The sequence below is a fragment of the Chaetodon trifascialis genome, chromosome 24 (assembly GCF_039877785.1).
Source record: "Chaetodon trifascialis isolate fChaTrf1 chromosome 24, fChaTrf1.hap1, whole genome shotgun sequence".
NCBI classification, from domain to species: domain Eukaryota; kingdom Metazoa; phylum Chordata; class Actinopteri; order Chaetodontiformes; family Chaetodontidae; genus Chaetodon; species Chaetodon trifascialis.
This window is the reverse complement of record NC_092079.1, coordinates 8,006,590-8,033,266: the sequence shown is the minus strand read 5'-3', so window position 1 is coordinate 8,033,266 and position 26,677 is coordinate 8,006,590. Positions and strand designations below refer to the sequence as shown.

General features: G+C 43.1%; 1 protein-coding gene across 2 annotated transcripts in view; it reads left to right on the top strand.

Annotated features, from left to right (window-relative positions):
* Window positions 1–26,677, top strand: part of LOC139352082 (receptor tyrosine-protein kinase erbB-4-like) — a 223,706-nt gene that overhangs the window by 107,265 nt on the left and 89,764 nt on the right. For both annotated transcript variants that reach the window (XM_070994128.1, XM_070994129.1), the window contains exon 2: window positions 8,379–8,530. In XM_070994128.1, coding sequence (XP_070850229.1) covers window positions 8,379–8,530 — 152 coding nt within the window. The remainder of the gene's footprint in view (window positions 1–8,378; window positions 8,531–26,677) is intronic.

Here is a 26,677-nt window from a genome sequence, read left to right as displayed (position 1 = left end):
GTTAAAGCTCCATGTTCTACTTTCTCCTTTACTTAGCAATCATTCGATCACATTTTGTTGCATCTGTTATTTAAGTGCTGCAGGCGTGGCACTCATGCTTTAGTAGGTTTTCCTAAAATCTGAATGGAATTGTTTCACTTCAGATAAAAGATGCAGAGAAGGGGTCACGCTGACCCTTTGAATAGGTCTACATTTACCATCAATGTATTACAATCTACCAAAAGCCCAGAAATATCCTAAATTTGCGATTCATTATGAACTGTCTGGAAACGTATTATCATTCTATTAACCAAGGGCAACTTGCTGGCCTCTAAAAAAAATTCCGTACTGGACTTTTAATTGTACTTTCTGTCTGGAGCTCATTTCTTTCTTTTTTCAATGGTGGGTATCTCATTTTGGAATGAAAGTCTTCATTTCATATACAGTAAGCTCATATTATAGCTGAGCCTGTAAGCTCCGCGGCAGCCTCGTCAGCACCACCTCAGGACTGTGATGGTGGTGGTGGCAGCGCAGCGATGAGGGGGGATGAAGGCTGGTAGGCCCAGTAATAACCGTCCACCACTGATGTGGTCCCGGCTCCTGGGCTGTTTGAAGCCAGGCGTGTGGGAGTGTGTCAGCCGAGGTGCAGGATGTGTGTGTGTGTGTGTGTGTGTGTGTGTGTGTGTGTGTGTGTGTGTGTGTGTGTGTGTGTGTGTGTGTGTGTGTGCGTGCGTGTGTGTGTGTGTGTGTGTGCGCTGTGTGATGAAGCGATGGATGGTGGCTTTTCTGCAGCACTTTATGACTAAGGGAGTGCATTTGTGTGTGTGGTTGTCTTCTGCAGACAGTATTTTGCATGCATATAAATTAAGTCTCATCGTTAACCAGAAAATACACATTTTTTTTTTTGAAGAAAAGGGTTTAAACCTACTTTTCCTCCCAATTTTATGCCTCTGAAAGACACCTACACTAAGACACAGCTAACAGCAAAAACATCTGATTATGAATTATAGGTGCAGGAGTGGAGTGTGGATGTTTTTTTGTTTTTTTTTGTAAAACAAACAGAAGTTTTGTTGTGAAGCATTTGTGGCATGTGATCCCTTTGTTGTGAAGCACGTTGAGCTGCAATTCTTACATGATTGGTCGTGGTAGTAGTAGTAGTACAAAAATTCAATCTGAACAAAAAATCTGAACGATTGCTGCGTTTCGTCATCGTTTAAACTAAATTAAACATCTTTGCATTTCCGATGGAGTGGTCAGATAAAACATGCAACTTGAAGACGTCACCTTGGATTCTGAGCATTTTTCACCATTTTCTGACATTTTATACACCAGGAGATTGATCACTTAATTGGGAAAATCCACAGATTATTTCACAGTAGAACTAATTGTTACTTGCAGTCCAAGACATACATCATTTATCACGTTCAAAGCCCCGGCATCATTGCTTCTGTGCTTCACTTATCTCCAACAGGCTGCTACTTTCAAAGGAAAGGTGCTCAATTTAATACCTCTCCTTTGTTATTCCTCTGGTGCAGACCAATCTAATCAATAATTGTGAACTTGAGCAATGAATTTGAAATGATTGTAGGAGTGAGTGAGAGAGTACCCAAAGTGATTTTCTGAAGTTCTCATTTTCGTCCTCAGGAGAACACTAGTGTAGGGAAAAAATGTCCTTATGCTTTAAAAATTCACTTATTGCTTTTCTACCCCAGGAGAAGTTGTTTATTTTGAACTTTATTGATCACACTGTACTGGAGCTGGAGCAGTATAGCTGAATAAATTCTTAAAAACTGATTGACATGCCCCCTCAAATGTGTGCGGGATCGCGCCGTTATGTGTGTCCTCGCCCTGCGCCCTCAGACCGTATGTTTGACCATGAACACAAAAAGAACTCTCAGCAGCGATTTGTGCCATTATTTTGCCACTTTCAAACCCGCACAGTCCACTTGGTGCGTCGTTCAAACTTAGTTTTGTATTTCTTCCCACCGCTCATATGATCTCGTTCTTGCTGAAAAACCATCAGAGTCACTGCTAACAAACTGTAATTCGACACAGAGGATTGGCAGATGATAGCAGACTCTGCGCTTTTGACTCCTTGCTTGTTCCTCTCAAGAAATAACATTTAGAAAGTGTCTCGTTTGGACGTTTGCCCCTTTGTGCTGCAAAAACAGAGATAGAGATAGATGTTTCTTGCAGTTTGAGTTGGCCTGAAAATGTGGCTGTGGCTAACTGAGCTAAAAGCAGATGATGCAAAAAAAAACAACCTCTGTAATGTCTCTGCCAGAAATCTGGTGAATAGAGCTGAGACCTTGTGTCCGCGCTTTGACCTGCTCTGTTTAACTTATGTCGTGTTCACGTCGCTTTGCTGACCCCTGCAGTTACCACGCCACCCACGCAGTCAGCCATTACGGCTCAAACCCAGAGGTTACAGCCTTTCCCACTTTTTAAACGCACATACTCTTTTGTCCGACTTCTAGCAGCTCATGATCTCAGGTTTCCAACAGAAATGAAAGAAGAAACACGGTGGCGTGTAATGCACTTGCAGAAAAAATCACAATTGGAAATTTTATCCCTTTTCAGACATTTAAGTCGTAATCTTTAAGATTTTCATTCAATCAAACCCCATTTTTGGTGCTATTTTTGGTCTGCATTCATTCTGCAATCGCCATTCAATGTGTTTAAATTCAGTAATTATCTCTCTGTACTGGAGTTGTCAGTGGTTGTGGCGGAGTCCGCCATTCCAACATTGGAATCAGATTCAGCGTGACATGCATCATCAGAAAATGAAAATGAAAATGAAATCGCTCCGTTTACCGTTCACTCTCTTACCACCTTGTCAGAGCTGAATTCAGTTACTAGCTAATGCTTAGGGAGGGGAAGGGTCAAAGGAGGAGAGAGGAGAAGAGGAATGATGGAAAAATGAGACAATCTGAGCCTAAAACAGCAACAGGAGGATGGAAACATGATAACAGATCAGATGCAGAGAGTGTAAAAGCCGAAGAAGAGGCAGCAAGGAGCAGGAGAAGAGATGAACAATAGCTCAGTGTGTCGGTTGTCTCTCCCTTCATGGACAGATCAGAACTGGCTTCTGCACCCGAACCTGCGGTGCATACATATTTCTCTGCTCCACCTGTCCTGCATTACTCACTCCTGCTTTCTGAGGATACAGGGATGTTTGCTCATTGTTACTAAAGTACACAAGGTTTTCTCCTCCCAGAAGAATGTTATGAGGCAGGATTAAGTTGTAATTCAATTTAGGGAGATTAAATTCAGTCGGTTTCAGCCAGAAAAGCGACTCAAAGGGCTACGCCAGCAGGAAAACTGGGTTTTTCCAGCTGTGAGAAGTTTTCTCTTTCTTTTTTTCTTTTAATTCAATGCATATGCATGTGTTTAAACATGGAGCCAGAGCACACATACACTCGAGAGCAGAATGTATTTACACAAAAATGTCCACAGACACAGACATAGAAAGCACACACTCCATCTGTATTTGAACTGGACGGAGACCAAAGAGCGAAGAAAAAAAAATCACCACATCATTGCAGCCTGTGAAGCCTGCCAACTTAAGTCATTACTCTCGTTATTGCTCATTATCTATCAGTTATAGAAACACAGACGTCATCAAAGTGGATGAGGAAACTGACTCTCTGGTGAAGGCGTTGAGTCATTGGAGTCTAGTATCTGCACTGCTGGACTGCATGAAAATCACCAAGAATTGTACTACAACTAACAGTACTGCCAAGAGCTCACTCCTTCTCTTTCTATTGTTCCTTTTGTCCGTGGGCTGCTCTGTTGCTTCTCTGTTCCTCCCTCTGCTGCATTCATCTTCCTGCCTCAATGACTGTTTTTTCTTTCTTTCATGTGTTTCTCTTCTCACCCAGTCTTCCTTTGTTTTGTTTTGTTTTGTTTTTACCACTGATGAATTCCTTTTGATGATCATCATAAGTCAAATTACAAGACCACCTATGTACATTTACCTGCCAATGATCTGCTGTGGCTGTGTGAATACTGACTGTGTCTGGTAGCAGGTGTCTTTTAACTGTGACCATGGACCTTAAACAAGTAGTTTTTATACCTAAATGACCACAGCTGCATCACAGTAAAGGTGGATTAGATGCTCATATGTTCATATTTTTGTAGTCAGAAGCACTTCAGGCAACTGTCCTGTTTCTAAGGTCTGTTGCCAGCCATGAGACATGCGCCTCTAGCCTTTGTAGTATGTGATAATGCTGGTTTTGTGTGTTATGTTTGATTAAGTTAAGAAAATTGAAACCACTTGGTCGAGGTCAGAGAGGCAAGGCCCTCAAGGTTTAAACAAATCACGGTTGAATAAATGTCTATCTTTGTCTCTGCAAAGACAAAACTGTAGACATATCCTGTCTATTGCCTTGATTGGCAGATATCTGCTCCCCCACCACACACACACACACACACACACACCCGGGGCTGTCAAGTGGACATGACCTTGTGTCACCCAATGCATTAACAGGGAAAAAGGTTCAATACTTACATTGTCCACCGCTGAGCCTGAGAGAAAGAGGAGTGCGGAGAGAGGGAGGGCAGAGATAGAGAAATAGATGGCTAACGGCAGAGAAAAAGAAATTAGGAAAAGAGAGAGAGGAAGAGGTAGAGCAGATGGATCCAGACACTTTCGAAATGAGCCCAGAGAAAAGAGCATTTACAGTAGAGTGTGTCGATATGAATGCTAATGCTCCTGGACGTCATTCCCACTCTCGCAAATACAAGATTGTGTCTCTCTTTCATTCTCCCTCTCTCTCGCTTTCAATTCTGTTTTCTTTGCCTGGCTTTACCTTGCTTACTCGCCCTGAATGAGTGCCATTTCTCTCTTTGTGTGTGTGTGTGTGTGTGTGTGTGTGTGTGTGTGTGTGTGTGTGTGTGTCAGCAGATATTGGCTTTTGAGAGTTGTTTTCCCCTCACTTTTCACCTCTCCCCTCTGATCTTTTATCGGCGCACACACAGACGAATTCGCGCACACACCTGCAAGTAGGTTTCAATAACAGATGATTACAGACACCCACTAACCTTTCATCCGCACACACACACACTCAGACACACACACACATGCGTTTATCGATCTGACCAATTTTAGAGCCTCGCACAGGCTTCCTTTGAGTTTGTAGCAGCTCTTAAATCATTTAATCTAATAACTCATCTGTGTGGGTGTGTGCGTGGGTGTGTGTGTGTGTGGTCAGCAAATCTCATTTATCACCATAGCTCAGGTCCCTTCACTGCCATTCTGTCCCACACATCCTGGACCCACAGCAATATGGAGGATCACAGAGGAGAGGAAGCGCGCTCATCTTTGCAGAGCCAACGATCCATAAAGCAATATGGGAGTTTATGAGCTCTCAATGTTGTTCAATATAGGGGCAAGTTCAACTATGCAATAGTCCATTGGTTTTTTCCCCTCTTTTTGTCCTCTCCTTTGAAAATTCTTCTTCTTTGGATGTGGAAAATCTGAATTTTGGCGAATAAAAAATGCACAGCCGGTGTATTTAAAAGACATGACAAAGGCTGAGTAATGATTTTGTCCATAACATGTCAGGAAATAGTAAAATAGAAAAAGTCCAGTATATTTTCCAAAACTCCAGAGTGGCATCTTTTAATTTCTTGTCCAAGAACAGTTCAAAACCCAAAGATTTTCAGTCAGCAAATTTAGAAAACATTAGAAAATCAGCAAATATCCCTGTCCAAGGGCTGGAACCTGACTTTTTCAGCTTTTTTAGCTAACAAACAGGACTGAAATGAGTAATTGATCATCAGAACAGTTGCTTATTGTTATTTTGCAGCTGTATTTTGTTCCAAGTAAAAACAATCATTATGTTTCACTCTTTCCATCTATGTCAGATACACCACGCAAACGGATAACAAAGCAAAAACAAGAGATTTAAACACATTGGAAAACCTGCATTTCTCAACAAAAAAATTGAAAAGTACACATTAAAACTCTCAGACTCTGTGCGGGGAGTCCTGAGAGTTGTGGTGTTGGACATTGACAGATACAGATACAGAGAACTGCTGATAGACCAGAGAACAGAGTGATGTGTTGTAAACACTACAGCTCATGATGAGACAAGTACATCTGTAATCTTATACTGAAGAAAAATTATGACTACTTCCCTGCCTTCAAAATAAAAGCCTAAGTATACTACCAATTCAGGTATACTTTAGAAGTCATAGCACAGCTAGTGATAGGAAACATACTCATAATTTTTACACTGTGACTGGCTGGCTGGCTAAATGAAACCAGTGTTGGCGTTTGGTAGGAATAGGGGTATAAACCCATTTCTCCAGTGTTGTAGTTACAGGCTTCGCTGTTGCAGTTTCTGGACAAATATTACTCACACAACCACAAGAGGTAGCTCCGGAAAATGTAATCACAGGACACCCATTTGCCAGAAACAAAGTAAAAACCAGTAAATCCGCTTAGAGTTCTTCACAGCAGAAATGGGAAGGTTACGTTTCTGTTGTGCAATGTCCATCATCTTAAAAGGAGTAAAGAATAAGCTTGTGAAGCACGGGTTAATAACATTCCCTCGCTCCCTTTTCCAGACCGCACCAGCAGTCACCAGTTGTAGCTGTTGGCAGGAATGGAATTCAGTTTCAAAAGTGAAATCTATTCAAAGTTGAACCGCTGACGAACTTTAATGAGCAGTTTAATTGCATTTAGCCAAGCTCCATTCCGGCGCATACCGCACACGCACACACCGACAGGACACACAAACCTCCAGTCATGCCTGTGGTAGCTTGGCGATGGAGCCAGCTCAGTGGAGCAGATGGTAGCAGGACTGAGGCTGGGGAGGCTGACTGACTGGTGGAAAGGCTGGCAGGGACAGAAAGAGAGCTTGATGGGTGAAAATGGTAGGAACTAATTACAGTGGTCGCCTTTGCATTAGTCCATTGTCAGGCTTTTATCTTTAGCAGTGCAGACAAACACAGTATGTACTGAATCTGTGTGTTTTAATTATTTGTTGTGGGTTTTGTTTTTTTTTTGGCATTTCAAGACAAACTAAAATTTCTGGAGATCACAAGTTAAAGGTACCATCTTCATCCCTGTCCTTAGCTACCTAAGTCGGTGCTCTCTTGTGTGAAAGTCCTGTGTTTTACCCATCCACTGCAACCTCCCCCATCTAATACTGCTGCACATAAACTTTATGACTGCTCATGACCTTTTTTCTGGAGTTTGTAATGGCTGAAATGATTAGTGGAGCTCAGTATACATGTGCTTTAGTTGGAGGTGTCAGTACCATTAATATTGATCGGTGGATGGGTGTTTTCCTGAGGCTCTCGGAAGCTATAACAGATGTCAGAGACAGGTGTGTGATTGTGTGTCTCTGTGCTTTAATGGTTGTTTGTGCGTGTCTTACTTAAACCAACAGGAAAATCTCCCAATTTCTAATTGCCGGCCCTTCCCGCGCACCAATAGAGCTGTTTCTGCTCACCATAATGTCTTCAAACTATTGTAATCTCGTTGGCCTCGTAAAGTCTCCAAGTGAAACCCTCTGTAAAGGTCAACCAAGGCAATTTGAATATCTTTGATTAAATGGTGTGCCGGTGCCAGACCCCGACTGTAGGTCACTGCCTCAGAGAAATGATATCCACTCCTCTCACCCCACTTGCCCCTCCCCAAGTCTCGACTGTTGGCGCTTCCTCATTGTCGAGGGTCACGTCTGCCAATCTGCACTCTTTTTAGCAATTTACGTAATCTCCAGACCCATTCCTCCTCTCTGTCCTTCGATCCTTCCTGTTTCACTTCCTTTTCTTCTTTTCTGTCTTTGTCTCATATTCACACAATACAGTTTTAGCCCTGAAATCCTCCATCCTGAATGTTCTTCCTCTTCTGTCTTTTCTGCCCTCTCTCTCATCCTCCATTCATTATCTAACTGATTCTAGCATTTCTCTGAGACTGTGCTATACGGTGGTCATTGAACCATGTATTTGTACTCTGGTATGTTAGTTAAAACCTCAGTAAGTGCAGTGAAAGAATCAGAGTTTTCCTTACAAAATAACTCCAGGGAAAAGAGATGGATTATATTTTACATCACTTTTACCACTGAAAAAGCTAGGTTAGCTGGTTGGCTGACCTTTAAGTATTAAGCAGCAGCAGTGGCAGCCTACTGTATGGGATCAAGTTGGCTTGCCTGATGGCATTTCAAGATAATAACTATCATGGTCGTGAATGACCAGAACACATTAATTTTAATTTGTATTCATGTTTTCGAAGTACATTCTATGAATCTTAATTCCAGCCTGAGCCTTAAAGTCTGTTTTTCTCTGGCTCTGCCCATTGCGCTTGAGCTTTTTGGATGTGTCATCATATTTTCCATGCGACACATTGCGTCTGAAGTGACCCCAGCTTTTTCTGTCTCTGTTTCCAGTTTGTCGTGGCACAGAGAACAAGCTGAGCACACCGTCTGACCTGGACCAGCAGTACCACACCCTGAAGAAGCTCTACGAGAACTGTGAGGTTGTCATGGGCAATTTGGAGATTACCAGCATCGATCGAAACCGCAACCTCTCCTTCCTCAAGGTATGAGCACAGAACCATCGCTGGCTTGTGTACTCCAGCAGATGGTCACACATCACGATGTATCTGCATGGGTTTCAGGTTCATTGAGAGAGATAGAAATGTATATTTCAGCACCACCTTCACAGAGGTGAAGGTGTGGTCACTCACTTCCCTATTCGTCATTCCATTTTGAGAATTTTATGGTGTTTAGGGCAAAATATCATGCCTTAGTGCACACTTTGTTTGAGTCTTTCAAACAAAATGGACAGCATTATATAAAGCTTCAGTGTTTCAGTCCATGGACACATAAGCTGTGTTCGCTCATTCAATGCTACTTATATAACAGATAGTAGAAGTACTTTACTCTATAGTGAGCAGTAAATAGACAGTGTGCTAGTGTTGTTTACAGGAAAGTAGTGCATGTGGACACCTTTTAAGGGATCTGCTGAGAGCATAAATAACACCCGTTGTACAGAATTTGGACACTCAAATAAAGTAGCTATAATGAAATTGCACATTTGAGGGCACAGGGAATGAGTTCAGATGCAGCCAGAAAATAGGATTGAATTGTTTCAGCACCATGGATAGTGACACAGAGAAAGTTGATTGTTTCAGCACCATGGATAGTGACACAGAGAAAGTTGATTGTTTCAGCACCATGGATAGTGACAGAGAGAGAGTTGATTGTTTCAGCACCATGGATAGTGACAGAGAGAGAGTTGACTGTTTCAGCACCATGGATAGTGAAACAGAGAATGGATTGCTTCAGCACCACGGATAGTGACACAGAGAAAGTTGATTGTTTCAGCACCATGGATAGTGACAGAGAGAGAGTTGATTGTTTCAGCACCATGGATAGTGAAACAGAGAATGGATTGCTTCAGCACCGTGGATAGTGACACAGAGAAAGTTGATTGTTTCAGCACCGTGGATAGTGACACAGAGTTGACTGTTTCAGCACCATGGATAGTGACACAGGGTGATACATGGATGGAAGTGTTGCAGCACAGAGTCGCAAACAGGTTTGCAAAGTTTCAGAACCATGGATAGTGACGATAAGAGAGGGTTGGTATGTTTGTTTGGAGCAGAATGCTCCATAACAATCAACAATTAATGACAACAAATTGCAAATGACACATCACTCATATCCCAAGGATTTGTTTAACCTTGAAAGTATGAAGGATCTCAGGGTACATGCAGACTCCAAAAACAGTACCCTGTACTTCCGTCCTGCAGGTGACAGTTCACGTTCACCTTAGAGGCTGTGATACATGAGGATTGCCCAGCCTTTCCTCACCACTCGGGACTCACAAAACGGTATCATACTGTGTTGTTGCAGTGTTGTAGCACTCTTCTGGATGGTAATTTAATGCCAGGCTTGCTCACAGGTGTGGTAAAACAGATGTTGAAGAATAGAGTAAAATAAAGTCTGTACAACTCTTCTATTAACCACTGCTATCCTTGCCTTTTTGGATGATGATAATCAGCTACATCAGCTTTTTTTGTGCAATGGATACCGCTCCTAATTTACCAAACTTTCAGCCTTTTCAAGAGACAACAGTGAGCTAGTTTACATTTGCATTCAGGGCAGCTTATTTAGCTGAATCTCTTATCTGCAGGGTGTTGCAATATGTAAACAGCGATGGGTTCAGCATCTTGTTCGCTTTGAGAGAAATCATGGATATTGATTGAAGCCCTATGTTAGTGCAATACAACACTGTACAATGCAATGAAACTCATGATAAGAGGTACTGATCAGAATTACTATGGAGGAAATGGCTCTGAGACACTGCAGGCAAATGAGCAGTTCTCCGAATGTAAAGTGCCACCATCAGCCCTCCAGGACATAGGACTGTCATGGGTCTGCTTCCTGTCCTGTATGTATGTCCATGTGTGTGTGTCCGTCATCGCCACAGTGTGTGAAAATTCATTTGTGCAACTGCATGTGTGTATACTGTACAGACCACGAGGTGCCATCCCTCCCCCTGCTGTTTAATGAAGTGAGGTGTAGTCTAATTACTGGGCCAGCGCTATCAAATGAATACCATAAACAGTCCCATTAGGCGCAGCATCATTAGGGAAACAATTAGGCATCTGGGGGATTGTAAAGTGGATGTGAGGGGGGTCAGGATTTGGGTGTTATGTGGTTGCCAAGGAAACTATGTAGCAAACATGCTGCTGGTCATAAGAAATCAGAGACCACATCCTAATTCTTGAGCTGGAAGTGCAATACTATGAGAATGGATAAAGGTGTGCAGATATTGTGCTTCACTTTCATGGACAACCCCCTGTGTAAAACAAGACTTGAAATTAAATTTAGAGGCTTGTGTTTTTTTACCCCCCAACAACAGCCACATAAATGTATTTACAGATTTCCAGCGACAAAGCCTGAAATGTGTTTGCAACACAGCTTTGATATTTTCTTTCTTTTTATTTTGTGTTTTATTCTTTCTGGCATTTTTGGCCATTGCATCATCTGAAACTTAAAGCAATGCACGCATGCACACACCCACACAGACACAGTGGTTCATGCAAAGTTCAGTGTGAGCATGCAGAGATATCCGCACACGCACACACATTTCACCAGATACACCACACATGTGTTCATACCTTCAGGCTGGGGGTGGCAAAGGAGAACTGATGCATTTGGACTCTCCATGTTCTTTTTAGCACAGCAGCCTTGGAGGTACAGTACATACAGTACAAATGAGCAAATGGACAGAGTGTTGATGGAGGGAAGGAATCGGGATGAAGGAGGGAGGGGAGAAGAGCTGGAGGGTTGTCGCTTTTATGGCAGGCAAAAACAGCTGCTGTGCTAAAACTATGACGTTCAGCTACTGTGCTGCAGGGGTGTGTGTTTGTGTCTGCATATATGTGTGTGGAGAGAGCGGGGATAGGGGGCAATGGAAGATATGGAGAGGGAGGGAGGCGAGGGCAGGGACAGAGAGGACGGCTTGGTGATTTTTGCCTGGTGAGAGGCTGACAGTTAGATGGATGAGATGGTGCCGCAGCCTCCTCAGGTCCAGCTTTCTTCCAAACCACCGCTCTGATTCCTTCCTCAGTCTTGTCTGCTCTTCGGCTTGAGGACCAGAAATGTGATGAAGTTAGCTTTATAGTCCAGTCTGTATCAGATCTGGTTCAATTTGCATTCACATATGTCAGTGTTTGGTGTACCCAGCATAGGAACCTGCATGGGTGGAGCTTACTCCATCTCACTAAAGATTAATTTGCTGTGGTTAGATACATCTTAGCCCTGTCAAACTGCAGTGTTGAAGGTTGCAGTATTTGTGTCTAACCTCGACTGACCTGAGTTGACCTCCAGTGCCCTCAGCACTGTGATCAAGCCAAACATGAGTATTTAATGCAGTTTGACCCCAGCTTTCCTTTTACACATGTAAAAAATCACTTTTGACTCAACATATAGTATGTGGCTCGTTCTTCTTTCTTTGCCGTTTTTATCCAGTTTGAAATGTATTGAATTTACACAGATCAGGTCAGAGGTCTGAGGTCACAGAGGACTCCTCATCATCCTGCATCTGATCCAGAGACTCGACAAAGTTCTTCATATCGAGCTTTCGGTCAGTTTGGTTTTGCGATCTGATGAGATTTGTTATCCATTTTATGATTTAGAAAATTAAGAAAAATAATAGAAGTTGCTTTCTGAATTTGCCCAATTTGGGTCCAACTCACCATTTCATAACGAAATCTGGCTTTTAGACTTGAAGTCTTAGTCTTTTTCCGTCAGTTTAGCAATGGAGGAGGTTTTGTCCTTCTGCTTATTGTGACAAAAAAAGTTTTTTAGGATGATTTGGACTTCATTTGATGGTTCAAAACTGAAACATTCTGCATGTGTTAAGAACTTTACTGACTTTTTTGCAATTCTTGTCCACCTGTCTATCCAGAATAAAGCTCATAAACCAGCTGTGGCATCAATACGTTTACTAAAGTTGGTCTTAGATTTGTTGTCTTATTTCAGGCTCCTCAGAAGTACTTTTGGTTTAGAGATAAAATATTTTGTGATCACAGGCACAGGTGTCTGAAGGGCATCACTGCGCGCTGGCATACCCCCTCTGTCTAGTTTGCTGGCCGGCTCCCCCGGCCACTGTCTGTCTGTCACTCAGAATGACCCATTTTCCCAGAAGTGAAGCGGGGAGCCCTGCCAAGTGCCCGCAGTGGCCCACAACCAGCTAATGATGTCACCTAGGCTGGAGGACTCTTCATTAAAGCTGGATCAATCCGGCGGCTAAACACAGGGCGCGATGCCAGGGCCGCAGCTGAGAGCGCTGGGACGGGGGATGTCCGCCACAGTGGCGCATGTGTGCGCGTTTTTAAGTCTCGAACTTCTCCCCAGAGTGCTGAATTTATCAGTTAGTTGCAAACACACAGACACACACACAAGCTTCAGCAATAAAGAGAGATGAATGGCACGGTCACTGAGGTGTATACTCTATGTCGACATGCAGACAGAGACACTCTTTACAGAGCTTATCTCTGGCAAACACCAGCCAGCAGAGACGGAGAGAAAACAGAGATGGAGCTTTTTTTTTTTGTAAAGAAGCACTCATTTTCAAACCCTCACATTTTTAAAAAAAAAAAGAGGGTTAACATGGCTCCATGAGTTCAGTTCAGCGCAGTGAGACAATAAATAAAAAGAAATGAGAGAGGAGAGAAAAGAGACTCCTCACACCAAAAGCTTCCCATTTTCCTTGGGCTGTATTTCAGCTGCAAATGAAAGCGCTCGGTGATTCTGCAGCTCAGCTATTCTCAAAGCGTACATCCTCAGAAATCTATTGTGGAGGCACGCGTTTTCTGCTCTGCTGCCTCATATACTTAGCAAACTATCAGCGTCTGTGTGTGTGTGTGTGTTTGTGTGTGCGCACTTAGCCCGCTGTGTGGATGTCATATTCACAGAGACGATGAATTCAGCACTTGAGTTAAAATGAGGTTACAGGATGCATTCACAGGGGGCAAAGGTTGCTTATCTCATATATTATGACTGACTATAATCCCTGGTCGTTTGCATCATGGCTTCGTCAGCTACAACTTGCACTTTTTGGGATTCTTTCATGTCCTTGCTCTAACCTGCTGAGATCAGTGTGCTCGTCAGAGATTACTGCGTCTCTGTGTGTCATTATTCAGCACTCATCCGATCGCTCTCCTCTCTGGCTGAGAGTGTGACTCCACGCTATTAATTTACTGTGAGGCAGTAATTCAGACTCCACTCTATCACACTTGTTTCACAGTGCGTCCTTCAGCGTTCTTTGTCATCCATCCACCATTCATTCACGATAGACGACGTGGCCACATACCTCAGTGTACTTATGGTGTGAGAATGTTTTTCAGAGGTTGGGCTCTTTAGTTTGAATTCATTTCACAATATTTGACAAAAGTGAGCGCTCAGTGGCTAAAGTCACCTGGAAGTTTGTTCCAAGTGTGTGTAGCATAATGAGAAAATGCGTGAGATAAGTGTTGTACTGTAGAAGATTCTTATCCCAGTGATTTGTAGACCTTCCTGCTGCAAAGACTTAAGAATGGGTCTCATATGTGTACATGCCTTTGTATTTAGAGCTCTGGCAGCTGCATTTGTCATTAACTAAGAGCTGAGAGGAGTAACAATAGTCTAACCTGCTTTAGATGCATGCACAGGACCTCCCTTAATCTCAGAATTTCCTGCAATCTGAGTTGAAAGACACCACGCGTGCTTCCAAGTCCATAAAGAAAAGGCTGGAGGAACTTAACTGGTCTGCACAAAGCTCTGACCTCAGCCCCATCCAACGCTGCTATGATGGTTTGGACAACTAAATGCGTGCCAGGCCATGTGAGCCAAAATCATTTCTGGACCCCACTCATGCTCTTGCAGCTGAATGGGAGCAAATCCCTGCAGCCAGGTTCTAAAATCTGGTGGGAAGTCTTCCCAGAAGAGTGGAGGCTGCTGTAGCAGATTAAGGCCCGTGTTTTTGGACTGAAATGTTCGGCACTCACATATGGGTGCAGTGTGACGTCCCTGAGGTGGTCTGGGAACTAGAAACCTAATTAACTTATCCACATAAAGATGTCAGCAACCATGGCAGTGCGGGCACCGAGCAGTCAATCTAATTTTTCCAACACAAGTCACCTGTAGTTACCAAGTTAGCTTAAATCACTGCCCCAGCACTTTTAAAAGTCTGCAACAGCTGTACTGTATCTCCAACCAGCTTCAAACCAGAGCAGCATCAAAGGCAGAATGAGAGGGGTCTTTTTTATGGCCTCCTCTTGTGTAGGGGGTTCTAGTTTGCAGTTTATACTCAGATGATGGCACATGGGGAGGAAGAATAAAGGCAGGAGAGAGAGAGAGAGAGAGAGAAGTTTCCATCCAAATTCAGCACAAATTCTAAATGAATTTCCAGAACATGAACAAATGAAGATGCTAATTAGTGTGTGTTTCCGTCCACCAATATTATGCAAACATTAGGAGTTGAGCTCTTCAAGATAAACAGTTGTCGGTGCTAATTCAGCCGCCGGGTGCCATCAATCCACTGCAGAAGAAGCCTGCACAACAACACATGATGTAACTGAAAGAGTGCCAGTGTCAGCGTCAAAAGGAAGGAAAATAATGTGGAAGGCTTCATCTGAATAATGTGATTTCTGTTTGTTTCAGGTATTCATTTGAGAAAGGTTACACTCTCCTCATCGCTGCTTAATGATCTGGGGCCTTGTGTATAAACGGTGCGCTCTGCGAAATGCTCGCACACGTGGAATGTATAAAAATGAACGTCTCAGTTGGCAACGTCAGACCACAATGTACTGATACTCGCCAAATGCTTCAAAATAACATTTCCACTTCAGTCATGGCAGCACGCTTATGAAGTAGTCTATGAGAAACTGTAATTATGTCTGCTGATACTCCATGATAGCTTGATCATTTAGTGGCATTTCGATTCACAGTTTCCCCCGACACTGGAGGGAAACGCTATTTTTCCCACCCTCCATAACTAAATATGAGGATGTCAAATCAATGAAAAAAGCTGCTTAGGAAATAGATGTTAAATCCCCTGTATCGCCATGATGGTTTATAGGTCTGGTTCATTGACCTACTGAAACTAATGTCCCACAGATAACATGCTGTACTCACTGTGCCAAAACCCAAGATGGCCAGCAAACTGCACAGTTTTCTCGGTTTGCACGACATGAAAATTGTGCCGCACATCAGGAGAAGGAGGCACATTGTCGGTTGGGCAGTTGCAATGAATAAGTCATGTGTGATGCATAATTGATCTCATGGATGATACGTAATGAATTACTCCATATTGTGTAATTGGACATCAGCTTTGATGTCAGAGTTTTTTCTATATTTCCAGAGGACAAACCACCAAATATTGCATGTTTTTCTCGCTTCACCACAGTAATCATACCTCAATCTGAAGTTTTTCTTTTCCATGTGTTCATTCTAAGTCTGTTTCCATTGCACTTTGGCACATATTGTTTTTAGCGATGCGTCAACTTTTCATCGGCCAATTGTCAGAAGCTTTGTGGTGATATTTGGACTTTTTTTTTTTTCTTGATGTGCACATTGCAAACGCACTTAAAACCAGTGGATCGAAACACCCTTACAGAGAAATGGATAGCACAGAAAACACAGAAAAACAGCCCACCAGACCTGACCAGAACAGTCTGGTGTTCATGTACTTTTAGCCATCGTGTGTATTGGAAAGTTGTCTTAGTCCCCCCCCAATTAGTTCCTCATGACAATCTGGATCCATCTGTGTATTTTTCGGGCTTGGACTCTGTGCTGTCGGCCTTTTGAGTGAGGCTGAGAGGAGAGCGCTCCCCTCACAGTGAGAGATGCCATTTACATGGAGAGACAGAGAGAGGTAGAGGACAAGGTCAGTGAGGAGGTCAAGTGCTCCTCCTCTCACTCTCCGTCCCTGCTCTTTACAGATGTTTCACACTATTGTGCTTCACGCAGCACAATGGCTGTCACAGGGCCTCTTTACCAAATAATGGCACTGCGCCTGCTAGCCGGGCGAGTCGTGCAGTTTCATTAGCCTCTGAACCAGCTGAGGAGCTCATGAAAGGTTGGGATTGTCGCCTGGAACGGGAAGCTGTTAGCGCCTCGCGGGCTCACCCGGCAGCGTCTGCATAATTACAGCTCTTAACGCTGGGAAAATTAGCACCCTGCTCGTGGCAGCCAGCACCCTGCCAGATCACGGTGGCAGAACCCTGATGTATCTTATAGTTTGTTAATTGTGGGGTAATGGAGGCATCCAAGTCCAGGAGAAGAAAATTTTTTAGTCTTTGCTTCATTTCTTTTATCAGAATGTGGCTGTTTTCTGCTGTTGAGTCATTTGTTAACCAGAAGTGATGTGGGAGAGCTAAAAAAAAAAGTGTTTCACTTGGCTTCTCAGCGGTACAGCATGGAGTCGATTAGATGAACGCTTTTTGGGAAAATTTAATGACAGACAGACAGACAGACAGACAGACAGACAGACAGACAGACAGACAGAGACTCCTTTGTCGAGAGAAAAAAGGGGAATTTGCTCTCCGCCAATTTTGACAAAATGACATTTCCGGATTTTTGTTGTTCAATGCGTATTTGTAAGTCTTTCCAAAATTCAATTTATGACTGGAAAAAAAAAAACATAAACAGGATGTTGTTGCAACAAACTTTGTTTCAAAAATTCAAATAAACTGTCAGAGAAAAATGACATTTTACACAAATCCGAGCTGCGGGGATTTCACCCATTCTGTGTGTGTGTGTGTGTGTGCGCGCGCTCTTCCACCCTTTTCAAACATCTTGATGCCTGACAGACGACCATAGACACAGCAGGTGATAATAGGGACCTACTGCGCCTGATGCCACCCCCCTTGATAACCTGCCCCCCTCTCCATCCCCTGGTAACAGAGCAAGTCCAGGGGCAGAGGGGTGCTGCCGTGGTGCTGCTTCAACTAACTGAATGCATCATTTCTGCTTTGGTGCTGCTGCTGCTGCAGCTGTTTCGCGTGAACACAGACGTGCACGGCCTCGATGATCATTTTGGATGCTTCTCAGGTTTGTGTTTTCAAACAATGAGCAGCAGCAAACGGAGGTGACGAGAGAGAGAAACGTAACACCTGTGACAGAGAAAAGGTTTTCATAAACATCTTAAGCAAAATTGCTTGTGAAAACTCTTAACATATAAATCCATGTCATATCATCTGAACCACTGACTTTTTTAAGGTTGACCACATGCATTGTGACTGGACATGCTTCCTGAAATTGACCACAATAACACTCTAATCTATTCATACATATATTATACATTCATCTAGCTTTATTCTGCTTGGAGCCCATAAAGTTTTGCACAGTGCCAACATCCCAAAGGCAGAACAGCGGGTGACAAAAGGTTAAAAACAACCCCTGTAACCACTTTGATATAGTTGTACGCAGATATTAATGTTTATTTAACTATTTGTGAGCAACTATGACTCCACCTGTGGGCAATCGCGGTGGAGAGAATGGATAATGGATGGAAAAAATGGAAGATAAGGGATAACAATAGAATAAAAACAATTAAAAATGTCCATGCGTGCTTCCAAATACATTAAAGTGTAATTGCAGCCCTGACTCTAGATGAAATCACATATACTGATATATGACAATCATATAATTCCATATTTAAGGATGATTTCATCCTCAAGTGGAGTCATTCAACATGCTAAGATCTCAGCAGTGCATTCAAGGGGAGCTACAGATTAAAGGAAATACATTTGTTGTGGGTGCAGCATTATGTTCAGTAGTGGAAAGAGAGATGCATCATGCATAAAAGTGGTGTAAATATGCCATACATGCGTGTTGTTTAGGGCAAACAGCCCTGTTTGTGCTGCCACTGTTGGACCTGACTCAGGTGGGAGTTGAAGCCACACAGTTTGGATGACTGGGTGTCTTCTGCCCTCAGGGGGGGCTTGGTAGGTGGTACCACTGAGACTCTGCTCCTGCTCATTACCGGGCTCCTGGCTGAATAGCCTGCAGCACCACAGAGCTGTTGTTTCAACGTGGAGAGGGGAATGCAGAGGATGACAGAATAGATGCACACACATATTCATATGGCACATATTATGGAAACATATGCATGTGCACACAAATATGTACATTAAACATGCATGCGCACAACTCACCATTGTTCTCAGGAGGCATTCATCTCTCTCTCTCTCTCTCTCTGTGTGTGTGTGTGTGTGTGGTCGGCTGCATGTCTGCTTTTTCGTCGGCCTGATCAAAGCAGACACGGCGCGGAGCAGAGGTCTCAGAGGTGAAATTAAAGTCTTGCTGCCTCCGCGGCGTGGAGGGGGGAAGGTGATTACCGTTAAATTAAAAGGTACGACCATAAAAGCGCGCCACGACCGAACCCTCGCAATTCATCAAAATGATCCCACGGCACGTCTTTTGCTTATCAAATTGTAAAATATTGTCCATGACACCAGCGTAACAGGGGCATAATTAATGCACTAAATCAATTCCGAATCACTCCGTGCAAAGTGGCCCTGCTGGGATGCCGTCATTATCGCAAATTATGGTGGCAGATGCATGGGGCCGAGAGGAATGGGTAAAGCTCGAGCGGTGTCGTCCCCCTCCTCACAGCCAATCCTGTACGTCTCCCACTCTCTCTGAGTGTCAAACAGTGTGGCTTTTCTCCTCGTTCACACCTGTGCTATCTTATTACCAGGTGCAGACAGTTTTATTGGTGAGCGCTGGTCGAAAAGTCCATGTCCCAAAATCTGACATGTGGCTTTGAAGAATACGCATCTTCATCTTCTTCGAGGTAAATCGAAGAGATGAATTTATCAGTCCCTTTATTTCTTTTCTTTCTTCTATATCTGAGGTTGACGGATGCTAAGAGACACGATTCCCATTAAAATACAACTGTTTTATCGCCTGAAAGAGGTCATTTACTCCCACACAACTGCAAGCCTTTCCATCACTGTGATCTTGATCTGTGATGGAAGTTCACATCTCACCACACATATGATCCATATACATAATCATACATGAATGCGCTTGTTGCTTCCAACCAAAGAAATTCTCTTTTCTCATGCAGAGATCTGCTCTGAGGTGAGATGTAAACCTCTACAACGCTGTTCAGTAGCATCGTTTGAGTTCAATGGAGATATTAATGTGATTTATTCCTGCACAAACGCCCCATCTGAAGTCCACAAAAATGTAGCACATACTTGCTGATGGACTTTGCCTCAGCTGAAGTTTCCAGAGTAAAAGATGGATTTCAGTTTTGTGGCTCACACTTACAGGACGTTCTACAAACGCCCTGAAAAAGTGTGCTATGGACCCCTCACTGAGATGATTCAGTCAGCTTTTAAATCAAATTGGATGGAGCATGGCTTCATTGCACGGCTTTTCCTTCATCATCAAGTTGTCAGCACAGTTTTTTTTTTGGACAGTCTGCACATTCTATAATGCATGTTTGCCCCGTCGGTTATTGCCACAATTTTGGGTGAATTAGGGCGACCGGCAGGAAAACCAAAACAACCTTGTTTTTCCTGCAGCACCGCCTGGAATGCTGGGAAATGCTGAGAGAACTAATAACAGTCTCATTCTTCTGCAGGGAAGAGTGAAGCCAAGCCAAGAAATAACCTCTCGCTGCAAAACACAAATAAATAATTGACTCTCTCTTGTTCCAGTCTTGTCTCTCACAACTTACCATGAACTTTGTGAAATCCTCACATCTTAGCCGCTAACATATGAATAGTTACATCATGAGACAGTCCATGAGACTGAACAATCTCATGTCTGGCTGTGCTAAGCAGCGCTTGTGTAACTGTGCTCTGAGATCTTATGCCTTTTTGAAGGCAGTGCACTGTAGCTGCAGGATATATTATGTATGCATATTGCATTTTTATGACATGTCCTAAAGTTTTCCTGACTCACAATGATTTATACATTTTTTTGCAGTTGCATATTCCACACTGTGTACCCAACAGAAGTTGAATTTTCTCATTTCTGTGGAGTTCCAGTGTTGATTGAGGTGGTGTGTTTGCATATGAACTCCCAAGTTCCACATTGTTGCGCATGCAAAACATTCAGCATGTTTGATCGACTCATATAGTCGCACATTGCTGTTGCAGGGGTAATGATTGTGGCACAGGATGCAAAGAGGGGCAAAAAAGTAGCTGAAAGTGGAAAATCAGGTTTGCAGAGACAGAAGGATCACAGGAGACAAATATCAGGAATTATTCTGTAGTTTGGTGGATGATTCTAATCAAAGCACCCTCACGTAGTACATCAGCATCAGCATGTCATAAATCTCCAATATTTGTGCTTCGCAAAGAGTTGACATAAAGGCTCTCTCTTCTGAGTCATACAGGACGACCTTACCAACCAGAAGTTAGCAACAGGAAACAAGAGAAAGTCGGTGTTGTTGGTTTTATTCTTTAAAGTGCTGCACTTTCATACAATTTAATATTTCCCTTAAATTCTGCTTCTACTTTATGATATCTAAGAGATGTTTTACTTCAACTTAGATACTAGTTATGAAGATTCATTCATGCACGCTGCAAAAATGTCTTGCTGGCCCTAAAAATGGAAAAAAAAAAAACTGTATCAGATCATCTGATTGTATTCGCATTTAAACCAGAATGTCACGGTGATTACGGCGTCTTCATGCTCATAAACCAGCTCATAGGAGCACACCTGTCTGCAGCAGATTTCGATGGATTGTGGGATACGCTTAGCTCCAAAACCCACTCCTAAATGGTATTAGTACGTGTGCATCAAGTGTGGGTTATGTGAACGGAGTGTGCATTTTTCAGAAGTGGGCCACATTTGCTTCTATACCAGGTGGCGCTTGAACATGCACTTATGTGCTGAAAACCCAAAATGTGCGCACTGGGACAGACCCAGCCTGTTATCAGTGGTGTTATACATTAATACCAGTCTGCTGTTGTTGTCCTCTTGGCTCCATTATCCCTTCATATTCAGCCTGGTGCTGTGTAGCTGCTGGGACATAAAGTTTCTCCCAGCGCAGTCACTTTTGGTGTGTCTCGTCTGTGATCCGATCCGGCCATTTAGAGCACCCCGGCTTCCCCCTGGCCTTAAATAGGCATCTTAACGGCGATTAATTTATGGATGTGTGTAAATTGTTTCTCCAAATACCTTTTTAATCTCCGCCTCTCAAAACTGACTTTGGGAAAACACGTCATGCATCGTGCTGCTCCTGCAATGCCGAGTGGAGGGAGCAGATTGCATACTTCAGTGATATTTCTGTGTATATGTATGCATTATGTGACTCTGTGGCTGGTCTTTGCACTGCTCTTTTCCATGCTCTAACAGCTAAGAGTATTTTATTAGCCTTCATCTGGACCCACTCATATTTTTGTCTAGAGCAGCGAAAACTTGGTCAAAAAAAGTTGGGAGTTCTGAGACTTTGGTCAAGTTTTTGTGGCTATCAGCTGACCGTAATTGATTATTGATGTTCGAAGATTCAGCTTTTATATCAAAGATTGCTCTGATAAGTGTCTGAAGCATTTCAATAACTATTTGATGTATTGCCATGAAATTGTGTGTAGATACTCACGGTCCCCAGAGAATGCTAATGAATTTGGTGATTGCCCCGACTGTCCCTCTGGTGCCACCACAAGGTTGATTTTTGTGGTTCCATTGGATGAACTGCCATGGAATTTTTAATTGGTGTTAAGAGCTAATTAGCAAATGTTAGCACCGTGTTTACACGGTGGTCATGGAAAACATTATACCTGCTCAACACCAGCAACAAAGCATTGTCATTGTGAGGATTTATGGCACAATAATGCTTGCGTTTCGCTCAAAGCACAGCCTCACAGAGCCTTAAGCACGGCTGTGAAGCATTGCTGCTCTTTATTTTTTGAGAAGCGCTGCCTGTTTGGAGCTTACCGGCTAATTACGTCGGCTCAAGAAAACAATGCAACAGTCTAAGAGACAAGACAAAAGCAGCAAATAACTACCTGCTAAAAATCACACCAGACAACTGCACAGAGCAGCGAACACCATCCACAGTTCCTCGCAGGGCGACACATCAGCCGAGTTGGATGCAGAGCGAATCTTTCTGTTCCATTCCATTACTTTATCTTTGTGCTGCTGTTACACTGTCCTGAAATGACTGTAATTCTATTAGAGTTACTGTCAAGTCTGTTGTATTTGTTATTACTTTGTGTATTGTACATATTCGTGGAATATTTATGAAGATGCCAGACACTCTTCTCTTGTCCTCCTCAACTTACGCCTCAGGACTTATTTCTATACTGGCTGAAAACGCATTCCATGCATTTCCATTCTGCTCAGTCCGCTCCGCCGGCGGATTTCTACTACAGAAAAGTAAAAAGTGTGCCTCTTTATTTCAGGAAAAATCTCATCACAAAGTTCAAAACATTATCGCACAGATACTGCTACAGTTTTATTTGTTGCATGGCAGGTTTTGCTCTCTATCCAGCTCAGGATTGCATCCAAAACCCCCTCGAGGTGAACAGAAAACTGCACGCACATATCACTCTGATCGTAAATACGTTATTTAGAGGAAAGCCAAAACAAGCCTGGAAGGATATGATTTCATATAATGTTCAATAAGGGACAAGAAAGGAGGAGGCTGAGTTGCTGAAGTAAGTGAGGGCAGAGATAAAGGAGCAAAACTTGAGTCAGTTTCTCTTATCTGCTACCTCTATGGTTAAGGTTTAGGTTCAGGCAAGAGAAACTACTTGGTTAAGATTAGATCTCCCAAAGTTAAGTAAGCAGTGCTGACAGATTGTTGATCTGAGCATCCATCCTGAAGAAGGGCAGAGGAGCAGAGGCGCTTGAAGTCGAAAAGTTTTGCCACATTCGCTTTCCTTTCAACAAAACTGCTCGAGATTCAGTCCAAAAAAAAAAGGATGTGTTCAAGAGAGATCACAAACTGTAAACAATCTGTGAGAGCAATGCAATTTGCAGCGTGATGTTGGACAAAACGTGATGAAACACTCGGATCTTGTGTTATCTTTGTTGAAATACAGTGCAGTGTTTCTATGGGCCTCTATCTGTGCACATGGAGATAGTCAAAGCTGAACAAAGGTGACCTGCGATCGCAATGAAACTGCAAAAACATCCTCGAAATTGTCCATCATGCAGGCCTCATTAGAAGTCAGTGGGTTACAGAGGAGATGTTTGTAAGCGTGATCACATGTGCTGCAGTCATTATTTGTCACAATCATAAGAGGTTGCTTGTCAGGAAAACATGAAAGAAGATGTTGTTCCTCTCTGGTGACGACAATGATCCGCATTCATGTAAACCTTTTAGTTGTTAGATGTGAAAGTGTCCAATTACAGGACTGATGTCAACATCCATCCATCATCATATGAACATGTGAATTAACTATAAGAGGAAAAATGCTTTAGGCTACCACATGTGCTCACAGAAATCTACATCTAAATCCTGATATATATCTTTGAAAATCAACCGTTCTCAAGCATGAAGCTTGCAGCGCTTGGCTCATGACGGTGCGTTCAACAAGGTAAAACCTCAAGCATCCACTTTGCCGTTTATCAAATTGAGAAATCTTGCGTAGTAACTGGCATTTGTCATGTGTGCTTTATCTCAGGTTTCATTACCCAGTCAAATTGATTTATATTGCAAACCCACCTCCTCTGACAACGCATGCACGTCGGCATGTGCGTGCATGGACGCACCTGCAATTTGCACGTATCCATGAACAGACGCGCGCGCACACACACACTTTGTGTAGCCACAAATCAGGACATCCATCTCCGATTAGGGCAGTTTAGTTCCAGAGTAATGAAGTAGTTCAGCACTGAAACGTGGCGTGCTTCACAACCACTGATGATCCCACTGCCATAATTTTCCCCTGAGGCAAAATGGCTGACAAATACCCTCTCAAACCAACGCACACGCGCACATATACGCAAACGCTTTATAAAGAGACAAGACAAATCAAATCTGACACGGTTGTAATCAGTCCCACAGCTGCCTGGTTACCTGGCCTGAATGTAATTGTGGTTAAAAAATTCTACAGTTCGGTGTGTGTGAGAGTGAAAATTAGCATTTGTTTGTGAGGAAGTGGTGGAAAATCGTAGCATATGAGTGTTTTTAATTAGAAAAGTTGATTGGTTGAAGTGAAAGGCAGGTATAATAATAACTTCCCAATTGGCTTATTGTGCGCTTCTTTGTGTTTTCAAGGACATTTAGGTCTCCTTGTGAGCACTGTGTCATCACCAATCAATAAAACTTATGCTCAGATCAATGAGCATATAGCAAAATAAAGCTTCAGCTATGTTGCGTTTAAGGAAAACTCAAAGTTAACGACTCATCTTAGCATACAGTCATTCTGTTTCACACGCATGACTGCTCTCATTCACATATACTGTCATCCTCTCCCTCACACACCATCATGGCTGAGTAAAAGTTTAGTACTGGGAGACAACAGTGATGTTGGTTAAAGTGTCATTGTGCATGTCGGAGTGTATTTGTGTGAGAGAAAGTATGATTTATATGTCCTCTGTGACCTCTCTTAACACAATCATTATTTGTAACTTCTGTTTTGTTTCCATGCTTTCACATCCTTCCACACTGGGAATTCACACATTTTAGTCCTCCCCTCCCATTGACATAAATGGATTATCCCAGCAATGTCTTGCATTGTCTGCCCATGGCTGCGTCCTACCTCTGCACCAGGCCCAATCATCAATTACTTGGAAGGGCCGGTAAGCACCTTTTCTTTCCCAGAGGAGTGAACTGACATTGGGCCTTGGAGGCCGCTCTGCTGTCCCTTCCTTCTCCTCTCCCTGGACTCGTCGGCCCCCCATGCAGCAGATTAGCCCCTCCCCTCAGGGATCCTGCCAGCTCTCTAAATCTCTGTCCTAACATGGGATGACCATGAATAATGAGGGGCTTAAATATGAGATACAGGAGCTAGGTACAATAGGAGATAACACGCTTCTCACTTTTTACCTCCACAGCTACTGTCGAGTGGGCAGAAGCCAGCCTGTGGCTGACGTGCACTAGCTTTGTCACATAACTGCATTATGTAGGGTCCCCAAAGGCTACAGCATAATGCGATACGCCATGCGACTGTTGCTGGGTTGCTACAACAGCCTCGCCTCATGAGTTATGTATTAGTGTTTCCACTGCGGCTTAAGGATCAGATACTGTACTGCACTGTCACTGTTTTAGGTTTGCCTGCTAATGTTCTGCAAACTTTCCCCTTTGGTAATTTTAATTTCAGAGTCAGGGTCTTTACTGTAAATTTGTCTTGACAACACAGACGCCTCACGGACGCCGCTCATGAAACAGGCTTATATGAGATTGTCGGGCTGTCTGAGACAATAAATATCAGCGCCGAAAGCCAGTAGCACAGCTGCTGCTGGAGGCACACCCCTGGATATCAACACACAGACACACACACACACACACACACACACACACACACCACTGTGTCATCCCAAAGTCATTGTCAACACTAGCTAGCAGTGTAGAAACTGAAAGACGCACTTGCCCTTCAATACATCCAGTGGCAACTTCAGTAACTGTGATCCTTTTTTTTTCAAGGACTTCATTGCACTTAAATCAGCATTATTAAATCAAATTTTTAATCAGTTCACGAAATTGCACTTCCATTTCCTACCTTTTGCGTCAATTATCAAATGTGGTCTCCTCTCTGCACGCTCACTTCTATATTAAGAATTAAGATACTTGACGTTGAGTGAGCTCGTCTTAAAAAATAAGACAAATCCCTGTTTGATTGACCTTCTCGTGGGCCTCGTCTTAGCTTGGATGAGGCTTTTTGATCACAGTAACGACTATAACTTCATTCAGAACGCAGTGAGAGGATGATGTTCCTCCCCGTCCGACTAAAGGCTTTTGATTGAGCTCAGCAGTAAAATGGACTTTCCCTAATATGCTGGCGGAGAAGCTAAAATACCTTAAAGGGAGTGGATTTGAAGCCGCTCTGCGCCACCGACATGAAAAATGGTGTGTGGGTTCAAAACGCACGTCCCTCCATGTTTGATGTGATTCGCGTTTGAAGTGAGTAAAAGCCCCACCCTCCCCCACCTGCATGTTCCTCACCCTGTTGATTCATCTCACAGGAGTACCTCAGGGCACCATCACCAAACTTGAGATGTTCCTTACAAGTCCTTTAGAAAAAAGAAAATCTCCCCCCACCCTGCACAAATACCTGTAC